Source organism: Carassius gibelio, chromosome A14 (assembly GCF_023724105.1).
Source record: "Carassius gibelio isolate Cgi1373 ecotype wild population from Czech Republic chromosome A14, carGib1.2-hapl.c, whole genome shotgun sequence".
Classification (NCBI taxonomy): Eukaryota; Metazoa; Chordata; class Actinopteri; order Cypriniformes; family Cyprinidae; genus Carassius; species Carassius gibelio.
The window spans coordinates 3,398,710-3,415,830 of NC_068384.1; the positions used below are offsets into that span (position 1 = coordinate 3,398,710).

At 37.8% G+C, this 17,121-nt stretch overlaps 1 protein-coding gene and 1 long non-coding RNA gene across 3 annotated transcripts in view; one reads left to right on the forward strand and one right to left on the reverse strand.

Moving 5' to 3' along the window:
* LOC128027280 (EGF-containing fibulin-like extracellular matrix protein 2) lies at positions 1–11,894 on the forward strand. Of its 2 annotated transcripts, none has more exons than XM_052614719.1 (11): positions 1–183; positions 4,439–4,712; positions 5,084–5,132; positions 5,984–6,196; positions 6,789–6,911; positions 7,916–8,032; positions 9,211–9,330; positions 9,429–9,548; positions 9,645–9,768; positions 10,398–10,593; positions 10,982–11,894. In XM_052614719.1, exons 2-11 carry the CDS (start codon positions 4,617–4,619, stop codon positions 11,141–11,143), a joined length of 1,320 nt encoding a protein of 439 aa, XP_052470679.1. In that variant the 5' UTR covers positions 1–183; positions 4,439–4,616; the 3' UTR covers positions 11,144–11,894. The 2 variants fall into 2 exon arrangements, with proteins under 2 accessions (XP_052470679.1, XP_052470680.1); XM_052614720.1 differs by lacking the exon at positions 1–183 and adding an exon at positions 279–545.
* The window catches only part of LOC128027281 (uncharacterized), a 21,905-nt gene continuing 13,973 nt past the window's right edge, over positions 9,190–17,121 (reverse strand). Inside the window, exon 4 of the long non-coding RNA XR_008186665.1 lies at positions 9,190–9,335. This is a non-coding gene — a long non-coding RNA (uncharacterized LOC128027281). The remainder of the gene's footprint in view (positions 9,336–17,121) is intronic.

Consider the following 17,121-nt stretch of genomic DNA (forward strand, 5'->3'; position numbering starts at 1 on the left):
CCCTCCCTTGCATACATTCACAGTCCAGCTGTCTGTCTCCACACTCACTCTATCAGGCAGAGGAGTGAGGATAGAAGAGAAGACGTGCCACCACTGCACTGAAACAAACTAGAGAGGGATCCACCGGAAGAAAAGAAGAAAAACCACTGCATTCAAGAACACAGCAAGACGAAAGCCCGGCCTGTGAGTACAGCACGTTTGCGAAAGAAAATCTAATATTGCACTGTAATATTTTGTCATTGTACTCCATTAGCTGTTGTTTGCATGGGGTCTTTGGGCCGTCTGCTCATCTTACTAAAGCAGAAATGTCAGGCTGATTTGAAGTTATGGCACAGACAGTTGGGCAGAAGGAGATAAAGCAATAAAGGGCAGACTAAGGAAAATTTCAACTGGCCGGTTTGCTCCAGGCTGTTTGAAGGGCTGCACACGTCACACTCACTCTTCGGCTCTCTTCCAAACATCCACGACTACAGACACTACACTAGAGAGAGAGAACAATCCATCACATTATTCAGCAGATTCCACATCTCCTACCATAAATACCGGTGAATATTGTATTATCTTATATCTGCCAACTTTCCATGCTTACACATTTAATGTTGTTGTGTGTGTTTAAAAATTATTACTCAACCATCATGATGGTTTTACAAATCTCCACAAGTATTGCAAAACTTTCCAATCTCTTTTCCAACCTCTTTCACAACCAGACTAATGCCATCATTGACTGTACGTTGTTATTTGAGCCTGCGAGCGTAAAATGGGTGACTTTGTTGACATAATGTTTCTATTTTTAAAGACAAAAAGCTGATTCATACAAACTCCCATCTGTTTATAAGAGCTGATTAGATGTGAAAGACAACAGAATGGAAGCATTACGCACAGACTCTCAAAGGTTTCTGAGGACACACAAAGGTCGGGGAATTTGTGGTAACGCTTGTGTTTATGCCAAAATCATTCTGGCCTCCTTTGGAAGCACAGGTGTTGTTATAAGAATGACGGCTCAATAAAATGGTTATGTGACATGAGAACAGGGAACACTGCTTTACTGTATTTTTACAGAACACTGTTGTGACATCACATTTGTTTATGTGTTCTGCTAATTGCTTATGTTAGATGTTTTATTTTATATGGCTGGATGCTGACTTGGGCATTCATTTAAAAGCAGAGAGTGTGACAGAGTCGAGTAAATCAGACTGGGGCCTTCTGTTGTAGCCACGTTAGTTCTCTATTTTTGTTCTCTATTTTTGGTATTTGGAAATATTAATTTGTCTTCTCAGGGCTGCTAAAGTAAGCAACGTGGAAGTAATGAGCAACACTGATGGCCATAAAAGATCTTGTTTAGAACTTTTATAATATATGCAGTATCATTCAAAAATGTATATTTCTATTCAGCAAGACTGCATTAAAGTGATCAAAAGTGACAGTAAGGACATTTGTTGTAAAATTTCAAACAAATGATGTTCATTTTGAACTTTATATTTATCAAAGAATCCTGAAAGAAGGTTATCATGCTTTCCACAAACATATTAAGTAGATAATAATGAGAATTTTTATAATAAATGATAATTATTTTGATAATAATAAGAAATGCAGCAAATCAGTATATTAGAATGATTTCTAAAGGCTCATGTGACACTGGAGACTAGAGTAATGATGCTGAAAATTCAGCTTTGCATCACAGGAATAAAATACATTCAAATTACATAAAATAGAAAACAGTTATTCTTAACTGTAATAAAAATCGTTTCTTAATTGTTCATGTAAATGGAACCTCGGTGCATACTAAGCCATCCTTTTGTCAAACCCCAAATGTTTTAGTTGCTTTAAAACAATCTTTCAAGACCATTTTCAGTTTATAATACTGTAGCAATATACAAAATACTGAGTCACTCGAAATTTTCCATAACAGCTGTTTTAATAATACAAAATGATACAGTTAATGTGATAAACTACATTTATGGACACTTGTGTAAACTTGAGGAGAACTAACTTTGTACATCCCCGTGAAATTATCTTGAGACCATTTAGTTAAAAAAGAGAGCTTTTCTAAGAAAAAACTTTAGCTTGGGCATCAATTTTCACGATTAACTATGACTGTTGCCTCAATAAACTTTTCATTTTCTTCTTATTAACTTCTTATTTATCTAGTTAGTTAGCTGTTTAACTTTAGGTATGAGGTAGAATTAAGGGGTCTAAAAAATGATTATGCAGAATAACAGTTAACAGTACAGCCATGAGGGTCCCGACATAAAAACCCCACTTAGGTTTGCACAGGTGGGAGGAGAGGAGGTCGTATTCATAAAATGAAAAGTGCACTGACCAGCAAGGTTTAAACCTGGAGCCCTTGCCTGAGTGCTTTGGCCACCATGTCAGATTTCAAATGTAATGCCCGGCTGAGCACACAGAATTAACTGTAGACATGACACTGGAACAGTGTGAATGTGTTTATAAGGAGGAGAGCGTTTGTCTTGACACGTGTGTGTGTGTGTGTGGTCTGTCCAGTCTTTATTACTTGTGTTATTGGTGGTCATATAATCACTGCAGACTTTACAAAAGTCACCGGACTAGCAGACAACCAAATGTTAAGCAAACAGACATGAAGTGCCCCATAATTATTCATTTCATAGGTAGCCATTCAATGCCACATCTACTAAAGAAAATTATTGAATGAATCAAATAATAGTTCAACAGAATGTACGACTTATACAAGGGCATTCTGGGTAACCACATTTAACCTTTCCGGTGAACCTTAAGGGGGGTTTTCCCGGGAATGTGATACTGTGGGAAACACGGCTGACCGTTATTCAGAGCGCTGGCCACATCCTATCCGCTGGCATTCCAGAAGGTCAAGTGCCACTCATGATATTACCCACACCTCCACACTGCCCACACTCCGGCCAAGCGACTTGACCATGCTCTTGCTGGCCTCAAGTTTGTTTATGATGGTTGATTTCAGGTTTTTCCCAGTCCGATGCAACACCACAGGGACAGCCTGCTTTGAGATTTTGCGGGTTGCTATATAAACCATAAGTAGCATGTAGTAGGTCAGTCAGTAAGGAGCGGGTAAATCACACATATGAGAGATTTGCGAGCATGTTTGTTTTGTTGCAGCGTTTCAGTGTGTCTGCGTGTGAAGTCACAAGTGTTTCCTGTTCGGTGGCTACTGTAAGAGGCTTGAATGATTTCATGTAATTTGGGAGGAAAAGCACAACAATTCTATCTGGAGGCTGACGCAGCTGAGGTAGTATGTGGAGATTTGCACGTCACCCTGCGGTTTGCTGTTTGTTGCACTGAGTCAACATGACAATACTTTTGGACTGGACTCTCTGAACTCTACATTTTCAAAAAAGAGCTACTGTTGGGCTCGTGTCATGTTGGAACAGCTTTTGTGTTTCCAAACTACGCCTGAATACACTGTTTGTGTGCACACTCTAAGAAAAGGTCAATTTATGTGTGCATTTACAGAAAAGAAGGCCAGGAAAATAGGACTGCATTTAATAGGTCTGTGTGATAAAAAAGCAAACTATTTACTCCCCTCAAAGCCAGAAATGTTTTTCAAAAATTTAATAACTATAGTTAATACAGTCAATAGTTGTTTTGAGGGTGTTTGAAATAAAGAAATTGCTTATTCAAACTAACAAAAAAAGTATTATACATCAGAGAGAGAATTTTTCATAATTTCACTTGGTTTAAATGAACATTAATCAATGTACTATGAACACAAAATGAACAAACATTTATAATTTAACATTAACTCTTGATAAATAAATTCTGTAAAAGACATTAAATAAATGTCAACAAATTGAACCCTACTGTGAAGTGTTATGTTACCATTTATTTTTCTTTCAGCAAATATACCATTGTTATTGGTACTCTGAAGTACCTTAGTGTACTGTGTAAATATCATTTATGGATTTTGCAAATGCTTTTATTAGACAACTAAATTGTTATCATGGTACATGAATCAAAGTTCAAGAAATTAACCGTCTGATACAGTCACTGGTAATACTTTTGCACACAGTTAAAGAGCCTATTTAGAACTCTTTTCTATTTTTTTCACACAATGCGTAAAAGTATCATAAAATAATGAGTATTTACTTTAATTAAAATATCATGTTTTTTTTTTTCATTACCATTCAAGGCTAACTGGTATTTTTAGGTAAGTTTAAGTGTAAATCTTTTTGATTTTGTTGCAATGTAAATACAACCACTAGGGGGAGTCTGGTAATCAAGCAATTTCATCGGTTGTGTGCAACATTGCTAATAAATGCAAGGCCCTGACGCTACATAGAGACTGATACTAATAAAGCAAAAATAAACCACAGACATCTGTTTTGAGTTGCAGTTATGACTAATACACTGGGATCACTTATATGGGTTCAAACAGGGATGTGTAAATCTAAAAGTTTTCTCAAGCTATTTGTTTCTTTATCCACAGATTCCTCAGTGCAACTTCATCGCAGCATCATCCAAACCACACCAGAGACTCTACCAGTGTGTGTGTATGTGTGTGTGTGAAAGTGCATGTCTGTGTCTGATCCCTCCTCTTTAGTCGACACTCTTGGAGGTGTTTTTGTGCCTGTGCTCATCAGAGCGTGTTGAAGGTGTGTGTGAGGATGCGGCCCGGGTGTGTTTTGGTCTTTTCTACATGCATCTCTGTGTTTCTCCACCACGCTATTTCACAGCCACCCACAGAAACTGACACCTACACGGTAAGGAGCAACGAAACCTCTCTCTGTCTCTCTCCCTCCCTTTTCTCTCCTTAAATACATGTATGTTACATCATAATATCTTTATGTTTTATTTACACACATACTATGTGTAACTATGCAATTAAAAGTGTGTAACTATGCACTAATTCATGTGTTGGTTGCACTATATTTTACAGTACGTGTACTAACATGTACTTATAGTGTACTTACGATGTTTTTATCTAAGAAAGTTCTGGTAACACAAGGTAAATACATGGGGTAGGGTTAGGTTTGCTATTACATAGTTATTGTAATTACTATAATAAGTACATAGTATGTACATGAAGAACAGGACTGTAAAATAAAGTTCTACCCATGTGTTTTATCTGTAGGAATGTACAGATGGGTATCACTGGGATCCACAGACTCAACACTGCAAAGGTAAATCATGTCCCCTCAAAACACTTAAAACATCCAGTTCAAAGGATCCGAATGAAAAACATTCTTATTCCAAATAAGTGCTGTTCTTTCGAACTTTGTTCATTAAGAAATCCTACGGATTTTTTTTTTTATCACAGCTTCCACAAAAATATTAAGCAGTAAAAACTGTTTTCAACATTAATAGTAATAAGAAATGTTTTATTGAGCACCAAATCAGCATATAAGAAAGATTTCTGAAGCATCACGTGACAATGACGGCTGAAAAGCTTTAATTGGTATTAAAATATATTAAAATAGAATTATTTTAATTGTAATATTAAAAAAATTACTGTATTTTTTATTAAATGAATGCAGCCTTTGTGAGCTTAAGAGACTAGTATATTAGAACAATGTTAATGTATATTATTAAATATTTTAATTAATATAATTTTACATACTGGAAGCTTATAAATGTAACTATATACATTTAACTGTTGCAATGTTAGTTTATAATATATGTATGTCTTTATAAGTGTTATAAATACAGTGCATGTACCGTTCTCTCTCCACCTTCAATACCACGACTTAGGTGCCCTTGAGCAAGGCATTGAACCCCCAACTGCTCCCCATGTGCCGCAGCATAAATGGCTGCCCACTGCTCTGGGTGTGTGTTCACAGTGTGTGTGTGTGTTCACTGCTCTGTGTGTGTGCACTTCGGATGGGTTAAATGCGAGCACAAATTCTGAGTATGGGTCACCATACTTGGCTGAATGTCACTTCACTTTTTATAAATGCAACTCTTAACTGTTATCATATTGTGTACGTTTTACTCACAAACACCTGTGTATTCTGCTTCAAATGCATGTTTGCAGATATAAATGAATGTGAGACAATCCCAGAGGCCTGTAAGGGAGAGATGAAGTGCTTCAACCACTATGGTGGGTACCTGTGCCTTCCTCGCTCTGCCTCGGTCATCCCTGCTTCCGAACCTCCCAACCAGATCCACCCCAACCTGGAGAACACGGCCAGTGAGCCATTCAACCCATGCCCGCCAGGTTTTGAGCCCCAGGGAGACAGCTGCGTGGGTGAGTATGTGAAAACAAGCATGTGTTTTCAGAACAGGTGTCAGACGACCTGCGAGTCTGTGGGAGTCAGCTTTGTAAACAGTAGCATGCCATTACACAAAGTCGCCGAGTCATGTCATGTGTGTTCGGATCAAAGTGAAAATGCAAATCAGCTGTATAAGTGAAGAAGATGGTGAAAGAGGGGATTATTGCATGCAGTGTTTTAGTTTTGACTGTAAGCGCTTAAATGACTCAGACAGAAACAGGTGGTCAGGGGAAATGATCAGCTCGATTTTGCACTGAGGCAACTGTGGGATTTGTGCTGAAGTCTTGGCAGGGGGCTGGTCAGCAGGGGGTGGAAGAATTTACTAAGACTGAAGCATCCCAGCTGTCTTCTACAGTCAAGAGGAAACGAATAGAGATAACGTTACTCAAGACCGCTATATAGACACAGCCTTCACTTCTCATGAGCTGTGAACCAGGAAATGCTGCAAAAACTACATTCCACGGTTATTGCGGCTCCAGTGCTGAAACTGAGAAGACAAAGAAAGATAATAACCGAACTGGTGATGTGTCCACAATAAATTTCCATGATTCTGTCGCACTAAAACAGATGTGGATGAGTGTGAACAGGACAGTCACGACTGCCAGCCCAGTCAGCAGTGTTTGAATACAGAAGGCTCCTTCACCTGCCAGTGTCCAGATGGGTATCGCAAAGTGGGCACAGAATGCATCGGTGAGGAATGAAAAAGCTTGTCTAATTTTGTAGTAATCCCACAACATTGTTCACTTCTACAAAATAGTTAATCACAAAGATTTTTTATTCATACTCATGTCATTTTTAGCTATTTATATTCAAGTCATTCCAAGACTTTTTTGGTGAAAAAGAAGTGCGCGTAAAGGGTGGTTCACCCAAAATCACTTGCTCACTCTCAAGTTACTTTTCTCTGTTGAGCACAAAAGATGATATTCTAAAAAAAAGAAGTAACCAAACAGTCAATGGTTCCCATTGAATTCCACATTTTTTTTCTTATACTATGGAGGTAAGCAAGATCCTGCAACTATTTGGTTAAAATGTATTTTATGCCATAAAAAAAGTCATCCGAAGCCATACAACTGATTTAAGTGAGAAACAGACCAAAATATAAAACAGTGTAAACCTCTGCATTGAAGCTGGTTAATTTACATGCAAATATGGTGAAATCATGACGCATCACAACTGGTATGATGTCACAAAGGTGTAAATGTTGTCAGACCTTCATTTTGGGTGAACTAATATTTTAAAGTTTGGATTGGTTGCCATTTCAATATTAATTGATGTTTGCAGGCAAAAAGAGTCAATAAAGTTCGCTCTGGTACCTGCAAAGGTATTGCCAGCTTGACAAGATAATATTATCTTTAAATATGATCTTTTATCTCATATGATGTTGTATTATCTTAATTATATCAATTTATTATGGGAATATAATCGTAATATAAAACATAATATAAATATACATATCTATAAATAATATCACTAAACACTTTTGAAACCTAGGAATTTTGTACACACACCTATAATAACTGATTTACTAAGTCGTACCCAGGGTTAAGTCCCAGAGAGGAATCCGGTTTATGAGTATAGTGTGCCTTAAATTACATAAAATGGCAAGATAATTTATCATTGTCTGTTCAAGTCATACCAATGAAGAATAAGAATAATTTATATGTCATCTAATTTGATGTTTTAATACTTTTCAGACATTGACGAGTGCCGGTACCGCTACTGTCAACATCGCTGTGTGAATGTCCCTGGCTCGTTCTCCTGCCAGTGTGAGCCTGGTTTCCAGCTGGCTGCCAACAATCGCTCCTGTATTGGTAAGCCAACCCACACGCTCACTCCCACGCCCCGATTTGCCTACCCTGAGTCATTGGCCAACCCACCACACACACACGCACTTGGAATTCAAACCACATACTTACACAACTCCATCCTACACCTCATTTTCTTTGAGTAAAGGCCAAAATATAAACCAGTAAAAGAGCACTTTGTACATGGTGGAAATCTAGAAATCGAGACATTAAAGTCAGTGTGGATTGTGTCTGGAGCACTTGTTACTTTCATAAATTGATGCATTTCCAAGTTCAACAGAATATTCAACATGAAAAATAAAATTTGAAGGGACTTGATTTTATCCACCAGTAACTGAGTAGATCATGAAGTGAATGCTATGCACCAGAATGGAGTCGAGATGAATTCAAGATTTCTACAATATTGTCAGAACAGCCATTCTGCTTTTTAACATACTGATTACACGTTTTGTAACACTGATTCAAGAAACCGTTCACCAAGATATAGATGAGTTTGTTTCTTTATCACAACAGATTTGGAGAAATTCAGCATTACATCACTTGCTCACCAACAGATCCTCTGCAGTGAATGGGTGCCGTCAGAATGAGAGTGCAAACAGCTGATAAAAACATCACTATAATACACAAGTAATTCACACAACTCCAGTCCATAAATGAATATCTTTTAAAGTGAAAAGCTAGGCTATGCATTTGTAAGAAACAAATCCATCAAGTCCTCTTTCTATAATATTGCTTTCTCCAGTGAAAAAATTAATCTTGTCTAAATCATCAGAGTAATATATACAGAAAAAGGACATTTATAAGGGAAAGCCAAAAGCGATGGTCTAAATTTAAAATGTCTTGATGATGGATTTGTTTCTTACAATCGTATAGTTTTTCACTGCATGGGATGTCAGCTGGATGAACTGGAGTCATGTGAATTATTTGTGGATTATTGTGGTGTTTTTATTGGCTATTTGACCTCTCGCTTTGATGGTACCCATTCAGAATGCACTGGCGAGCAAGATATCTAATGTTAAATCTTCAATCAATAGTTTTGCCAACAAAAATAGCAAGTCCAGTTCAGAAAGTTATTATTTTACATACTTATCAGACTATCTATATTTTGTAATCCTTTAGTGTTTGCTTTACATCTAATGTCTTCATATACAATCCTGTCTGCTTTGCCATTCTGTTGCTTTTAGATGTGGATGAGTGTAGCATGGGGGCCCCCTGCAGTCAGAGGTGTTATAACACGTACGGGACGTTCCTGTGTCGATGTGAGCAGGGTTATGAGCTGGGGCCAGATGGCTTTGCCTGCAATGGTAATCTGGGAGTAAACAAAAAAAACACACGTGTTAGAGAAAAATGATTTCGCATCTTACAACAGGAGCAACTGATCATATTCATTCTCTGTCTTCAGACATAGACGAGTGCAGCCACTCCAGTTACCTGTGCCAGTATCAGTGTGTTAATGAGCATGGCAAATACTCCTGTGTCTGTCCTGAAGGATATCAGCTCCTGGGAACGCGCCTCTGCCAAGGTACACCTTAATTTAATGCTCTCTCACTGCACACTCTGCTTCCCAATTCACTCATAGAACAAATTAGAGACTTTTTTTTCCTCTTTTTGAATCTAGATATAAATGAATGTGAGACAGGAGCTCATCAGTGCTCGGATGGACAGACGTGTGTGAACATTCATGGAGGGCACAAGTGTGTTGACCGCAAAAGCTGTGAGGAACCCTACGTACAAGTGTCAGAGTTAGTAAACAATTTGGAAATACCACACACACTAGCAGGCTAATTCAATTCACACACAGCATTTATGCACCCAAATTTTATGAGATATTTTCCTCTACATAATTGTCTATTGTTCATCAGTAGCGTCTATTTGAGACACACCTGACATTCTTTATTATTTTTTTTAATTGACCTGTTTATTATTCCATATCTGAGGCCAGTTCTTCAGTCTGTGCCTCTAAGCATATCTAAACATAATCTTCATTTCCACAAGCTTGAAATGAACAACAGTTGGTCAGGCATTTTTTAAGAAATATCTGGCTAGATGGATGGCATCCAAAATTTTAAGCTAATTTGCTGGACATATGGTACACATACTTGAATAATTTGGTACAGTTGTGGATAGCATAGTTATTAGTCATGCAAAAACCTGACCTTGTGGGTACTATTTAGTTCAGTTTAATTCAATTCAATTTAAGTCATATAAAATGTTACCGGTTCAGTTCACTCTAAAACAGACCAGTCCTGTAAAAGCGTATTGATTCTTTTCAGTGCAGGTCAGTTAAAATCTATTCAACTCATTTACGTTTAGCCCTGAACAATTTAGTTGAAATCTTTCCTAACTGATCCAATTTTCTCGCTTCATTCAGCCGCTGTACATGTCCTATCACAAAACCTGGCTGTCGAGACTTCCCCTACTCCATTGTGCATCGCTACATGAGCATCACGTCTGAGCGCTCCGTCCCTTCAGATCTCTTTCAGATTCAGGCCACCAGCGTCTCACCTGGAGCCTACAACACCTTCCGTATCCGCTCTGGAGATGACAATGGAGACTTTTACATCAGGGTAATTAAAACAATTATTTAACTCGCTGCATATTCAGAAAGAATAACTTTATTTAGTGTATAACCTTTGTATACAGAAAACAGATTTTTAAAATTATTGTGTCACCTTCCAGAACACTGATCTAAACACCTTCAAAACAAGCTAAATTTATATCTCGAATGAAGTTATTTTTTTCTTACCCCATTGGGAAAATATATCCTTCAATATATACACTACATTTCAAAAGTGGGGAGTCAGTAAGGCTTGGTAAGCACGAGACTTCCGTTTTAAAAATGTTACAGACCCCAAACTTTTAATGGGTTAGTGTATATAATCAGGAAGTCTAATACATTTCTCATAGAGCCCGATTTTGAAATGATCCTTGTGCCTGTCATATCTGTTTTCTCAGCAAATCAACAACATCAGCGCCATGCTTGTTCTTGCCCGTGCCGTGAATGGCCCCAGAGAATATGTGCTAGATCTGGAGATGGTTTCTATGAACCCCCTCGTGAGCTACCACACCAGTTCTGTCCTGCGCTTGACCATCTACGTTGGGCCTCATGCCTTTTAACTGAGAGAGATGTAGAGATGCCCAGAGAGGGGAAAAAAGGGGGTGGAAGAGTGGAAGCACTGATTGATTCATCCAACAAGCAGGACTTATGAGCTGGATATGTCTGCCAACTGACAGACATCATTAACTAGACTGTAGAGAAGTCATTTTCACGAGACATGTACCAACTTATAAAACCTCTACATCATAAATAATAAAAAAGGCTATTAGAGACAGGCACTATATATTATTTAGGACAAAATGCCAATGAGATAACAACCCACTATATTGTGCCATATGGAAAATGGCCAAGTAACTACCTGCACTATGATTCCAAACCTGCTGTACAACCAATGTAAACTGTCTTTTGTCATTTCTAAAAATAGCCTCTTTCTCAGGATGAGGGCTGCAGCTCTGCAGACTCTTTCCACTGGTTCGCTCTTCCAGTTCAGATGTCAGCAATAATTAATCCCTCCTATTCAAATAAATGTAGCAATAACAATATCAATGCTGTAAAAATCATCTCTCTATGTTCTTAGTGTCAAAAAGCCTCTTTTAATTTTCCACTATGCATAATCTATCTCTGCGTTAAGTATTGTTTTTATTCAGTGTTGTTATTCAGTAACCACTCAGTCTTTCCAAACCTCTACCCCACCACCACCATCAATAATGCTTATGTTACTTTGTGTAGTTTTTTTGTATTTTTTAATAACATGCTGCCGTTGTTGTATTTCAATCCTGGATTTATAATAAATTTGATAAGACCATAAAATTCTGACTCCAGACCCACATATGTTTGCCTTCCAGCTGGGATGTTTTCTTGGCATTTCTTTGCTATGCATCCTCTTCCGCCAAATGGAAAGTCTCGCTCACGTGCCCTGCTTAACCCTGCCACCCACCCTTCCGATCTTTGACTCGTCTAACCACGGGATATACTGGAACCCTACTGAGCAGCTGTCCGCCTCTCTGCAGCCTCATTAGCACAAGCCTGACTAGAAAAAGAACGGATTTAGAGAGGGGAAAACTCAGTGTAATCAGTATAATCTACAGCATCATGTCTGAGCTATATCTGGATAATATTTAAGGTGCAAGACAGTGACATTTCATTTAGTAAAGTAGGACAGACTAAACTCAATCTTTTCTGATCAATACTATTTTGTTCCACTGAGGTACAGATGCAGGTTAATACATCTTTCTGGATCTAAACCAGGTCCAATACTGGAAACACGGGAGCTTTCTCAATTCTCAGAATGGCAAAGAGAACCTCTCTGAATGGAATCGCAGTGGCCTGAATCATAATGGAGTTATTGTACATGTGGCTAATGGGGTAATGATGTCACCAGACGTACAGTACTGGATTGTGTGTAGGAGATGTTCTTGTTCATATTCGGTTTTGGAAAAGTTAAAATACTTTTTTTTTTTTTTTTGATTAATGTTAAATAATATAATGTATTTTAATAAAAAATTGTCTTTTAACTGAAATATCCCTTTTATAACTGAAAGAGCCATTTTAGTAGACACATTATTATAGAATTATAATAATATAACAACTGAAAATAATAATATAACAACTGAATAACTGAATTAAATTTATATTAAATGTAATCTTTTGTAATCAAAAGCCCATTTATAATAAATGATGAATAAATATATTATATTTTGAAATGTGCAATTTCAGCCAGATGTATATTGTATTATATATTACATTATAATCTATATGTGACTTGATAATTTGACTGAAATTGTCCTTTTATTTCAAAAGTTGAAAAATGGAATTATATATATATAAGAATTTCATTTTATATTATTGTATTGTATTGTACTGTACATCTATCCATTGTTCCTCTAAACCACTTAACCTTTATATTAAACAGTATATATTATACCATTATAATATGTTAATAATACACAGCAAAATTGTCTTCTTTGGACCAAAATATGCAGATTAATGCTGCATGGACTGACCTGGACAGCAAAATGAATAAAACATCATGATCATTTCATGATCAGATAAGATACAAGATACAGTGGGACTATTTGTAGCCATACATGAATGGAGTTCTAGAACCTTCCACACTGCTTCCATTTGTTATTTTGCAGCTCTTCAGGAGTGTCCACTTACACCGATCAATCAGAATCGAAAAAAGCAACAGGAAAATTCACGTTTCATCGTCCCCAGCACTGCTCGCCCATCCCACTGCTGTCTCCAGTGCTCTGTGCCAACACACACACACACACACGAATACACACACACACACACACACCTTCACACAGAGTTCTATCCTATCTGAAGCAACCCAGTGATGACTCATTCCCTGCAACGTCTTACATAATCACAGGTCTGAAAACCGACTCTGGTCTGCCACATGGGGGCAGTGCAGCACACAGAGTCCAAGGCCCAAAATAGACACAACTTGAAGTGATGGAATCTTGCAGCTGGTTTTGTAACCTAATTGTCCAGTGAACCAGATTCTTTACTTCCTTAGCTACATGTTCCCAAGTGAGACTGTACTGTGAAGGGCAAACAAGCATACACATACCTGCGAATCTAGGCAATTAATGGGAAGGCCACATTAATTTGGTAAACGGAGATGGACACAGATGGTACCAGCAGACTGTTTCGAACATTGCCTCACAGCACAGATCATGATAAAGAATTGTTGAAATGTTCTTTAGGAAGTGGGTGACGGGGATGTATGTGCGTGAGAATGTGGCATTTTGCTGGATGGCAGACAAACGGTAAACCCAACTGTAAGCCAAATGCAGGAGCGAGATGTGCTGTACCCACCCAGCAGGCACAAAGAAAGAGGAGGGCTGATGAGCTGTGCCAATATGCCTCCGCATGTGGAGGTGTCCTTGAGAAAAGGTGCGTGTGTGAGAATCAACCCATGAGTGTGTGAATATTTTTTATATAGAGACTTATGCGTCACGGTGTCCTATGGAGTGGAGGGAGACTCCACAGTTCATGCCAAACGTGACCTCATTTATGGGTCAGGAACCGGTGAGTGGGAATGGACCGGATGTCCCAGGATTGAACTGTCCTCTCGCTCAGATCATCTATCTTGAACCACGCTGGCTATGGATACCGCTAACAAAAATATGTTCAGTATGTATGCTAACGTTCACAATAAGTGATTAAAGTTCTCAGAATGTTCAAATGTCCAGTTTTTAATTGTATCATTTTACAAACATTATTGGAAGGTTACTTTCGAATGTTCTCTCAACCATTTGAAACAAGTAGTAACAAATAGTAAAAGTAGTAACTAAACAGTTTCAGAAAAATGTTCCATTAACAATGTTTAAATGTTTTTGTGTCAGTTAAACTTATATGAAACAATATTTAGAGAATGTTCCCGGTCCAGCGAGGCCAAAAACAAAATGTTTTTTTGTCAAAATGGTGACTTTCTGCATTCGGTTCAGTCTGTTTTAATTAATCACTTTCTTGCTGGGAAGGTGATTCTCAATGCTGTGTCTGCAATCTTTCATTTTGTCCTCACCAGAATGAAACTGTGTGGCAAAAAGTGTGGGCAACTCCAAAAAAAAAAAAACTAAAAAAAAAAACTGCTGATCTGATTATTTCTTTGCACAGCCCGGAACAAATGCTTTTTTTATATAGCCAGGAACGAGAGAGTTTTTCCTTCATGCTTGAGTGCGCACATTAATTGAGACAGGAAATTCCCCACAAACACAGCTGCTGTCAGTCATTGAGACAGAAGCACTATATTTACCTGGATATCCATGGTTATTTTTGAATGAAAAGAGGAAACACTATTGCCCTCCGCCTTCTTTTTCAAACACATTAGTCCATTACAAAACAAGCACTCAGCGTCCGTGACATCCGTTGCATTAACTACAAACAACAGAAGTATTCATGATATCTATATTTGCTCATCATGTGTGGGGAGGCGGTGGGCAAAGCAAAATGGAATATTACATGTAGCTCTAAATATAAACACCAAATAAACATGTCAGTCTGCCAGATAACAATCAAGTTTAAACTAGTTGGAGCTGGTTTAGATGGTTGACCATCCACCATGTCTCAAAAACAACTTTAACATTTTAAAGTGACAGTTCGCCCAAAAATGACAATTCTGTAATTCCCTCATTCTATACTTAAAAAAAGGGTTCTTTATTGGCATCTTTGGTTCATTGAAGAATCTTTCATATCCATGGAACCTTGCTTTGCACAAATAGGTTATTTACAGTGGAAATAGGTTATTTAGAATGGTTCTTTTAAAACATTTTAATAATTAAAATGTAACTGTTCACTGAATGGTTCTTTGGGGAACCAAAAATGGTTATTTTGTGGGAGAGATGAAAAAGACAAAACCTTTGGAACCTTTATTTTTAATAATGTAAAGAATATTTGTATATTTTTTTGCCCAACAATTCAATTTAATGAGGAAAAAAACAACACTGGATCCCATTGACTTTCATTGTTGTAAAACAACAACAACAACAACACTGTAACATTTTACTATATTTTGTGCCATACAGATTAAAATGGCATAAGCAGTTTGTATCTGGTTTACTGATGATCCACCAACTAAAAACAGCTATCATGTTTCATAAAACATCAACACAGCAAAAACTAGATTCCCAACAAGCTGATATGAGATCAGAAGTAGTCTTTATAAACAAAACGTGTCAGTTGTAATGTTTTGTGACCCTCGACAGACAGTTAGCAAGGTCTGTGTGGAGAATAACCTGCTCAATTGGGTGACTGGGGCTTACAGAGGTGCTCCATTAGCATGTCTCATTAGCTTCAGTCCACTGCATCCCGAATAAAGGAGGATCTCCACAGATGGAGAGTGAAAAGGGACACATGTTTGTCCCTGATAATTGGGCCATTTGTTTTAGGGAATTAAACTGACCTCTAAATATTACAGACGAGCCTTGATTAGGGCTTCATATGAGCTGGAGTGACTCTGATAACAAGAGTCATCTACCTCATCTGCCACTGATTGGCTATTCAGATGAACCAAACGAGGAGGGCTAATTACATTTATATGGCCCACAAACTGGGAACTAGAATCAGGATTGACAGTAATTTGAAATGAGATGTTGTAGCGAATATCTGGTTAGTGTGCTAAATTTATTGATATGCTTTCACCTCTATTAAAAAGCCTTAAAATATAGGTTTGATATTCAAACTCTATCTGAATTGAATGATAAATGTGATTTCATAATCTCACCCTTGACATACATTGAATACAAGCTGCATGCTCATGGTGGTCAGTGAAAGATACCTCTACAACCCACCCATAATTTTTTTCTCCCTGCGTAAATGTGGTTACTATGATACGACAATGTGTTGCTATGGTCGCGTGGGCGCGCGAGCAGAGGGATGGCAATAAAGAGAGAATTCCTTCATTGAGGAAGAGTGAACATTTTTTAAAACAGTTAAAAAATATGAACGCTAAGCATCCAGAATCATCATTGCAATCTCATAATATGTAAAACCCTTTATGACTTGCTGTATTTCATGCACATATGGCCTAAGGATGCACATATTTAGATTTAAAGGGCCTAGTGCTTCAAATAGAGCGCCAAAGAGAGGAGAAAAAACATATTTTCGGACTTACTAACGCTGCTCATCTGTGTCAGAGTTGGAGGGAGAGAGACTGTAAAGTGAGTCTATCCTCTTGATGAGTGAATGAGTAATGTGTGAGAGACTGTCATGAAAAAGCCTGCGGGTGAGAGTCTGAATGCTGAGTGTTAACATAGGGTGTTAAAAAACAGCTTCTGTGGCAAAACGCGATGACGCTTCAGGCAGATTTAGCAACATATTGCAAAAATGCAAATCACACTCACATTCCACTGCTGCACTAGATGAATTCACTCAGCTCATAAAACAAAAAGGCATATATAATGCACGTGGTGTAAAACAACTTTCACACTCTTGCTCTAAAAGCTTAGATAGCTTAGATAGTGATAGCTTATCACTGGAAATGTGACCTTTGTACCTGCATCTACCCTCAAAAAGGTGTATATTAGTA

Coding starts and splice junctions, on each gene's coding strand:
- LOC128027280 (XM_052614719.1), top strand. CDS start 4,617: ATGCGGCCCGGGTGTGTTTTGGTCTTTTCTACATGCATCTCTGTGTTT. Junction 4,713..5,083: donor CAGAAACTGACACCTACACG/GTAAGGAGCAAC, acceptor TTTTATCTGTAG/GAATGTACAGATGGGTATCA. Junction 9,769..10,397: donor CCCTACGTACAAGTGTCAGA/GTTAGTAAACAA, acceptor CGCTTCATTCAG/CCGCTGTACATGTCCTATCA.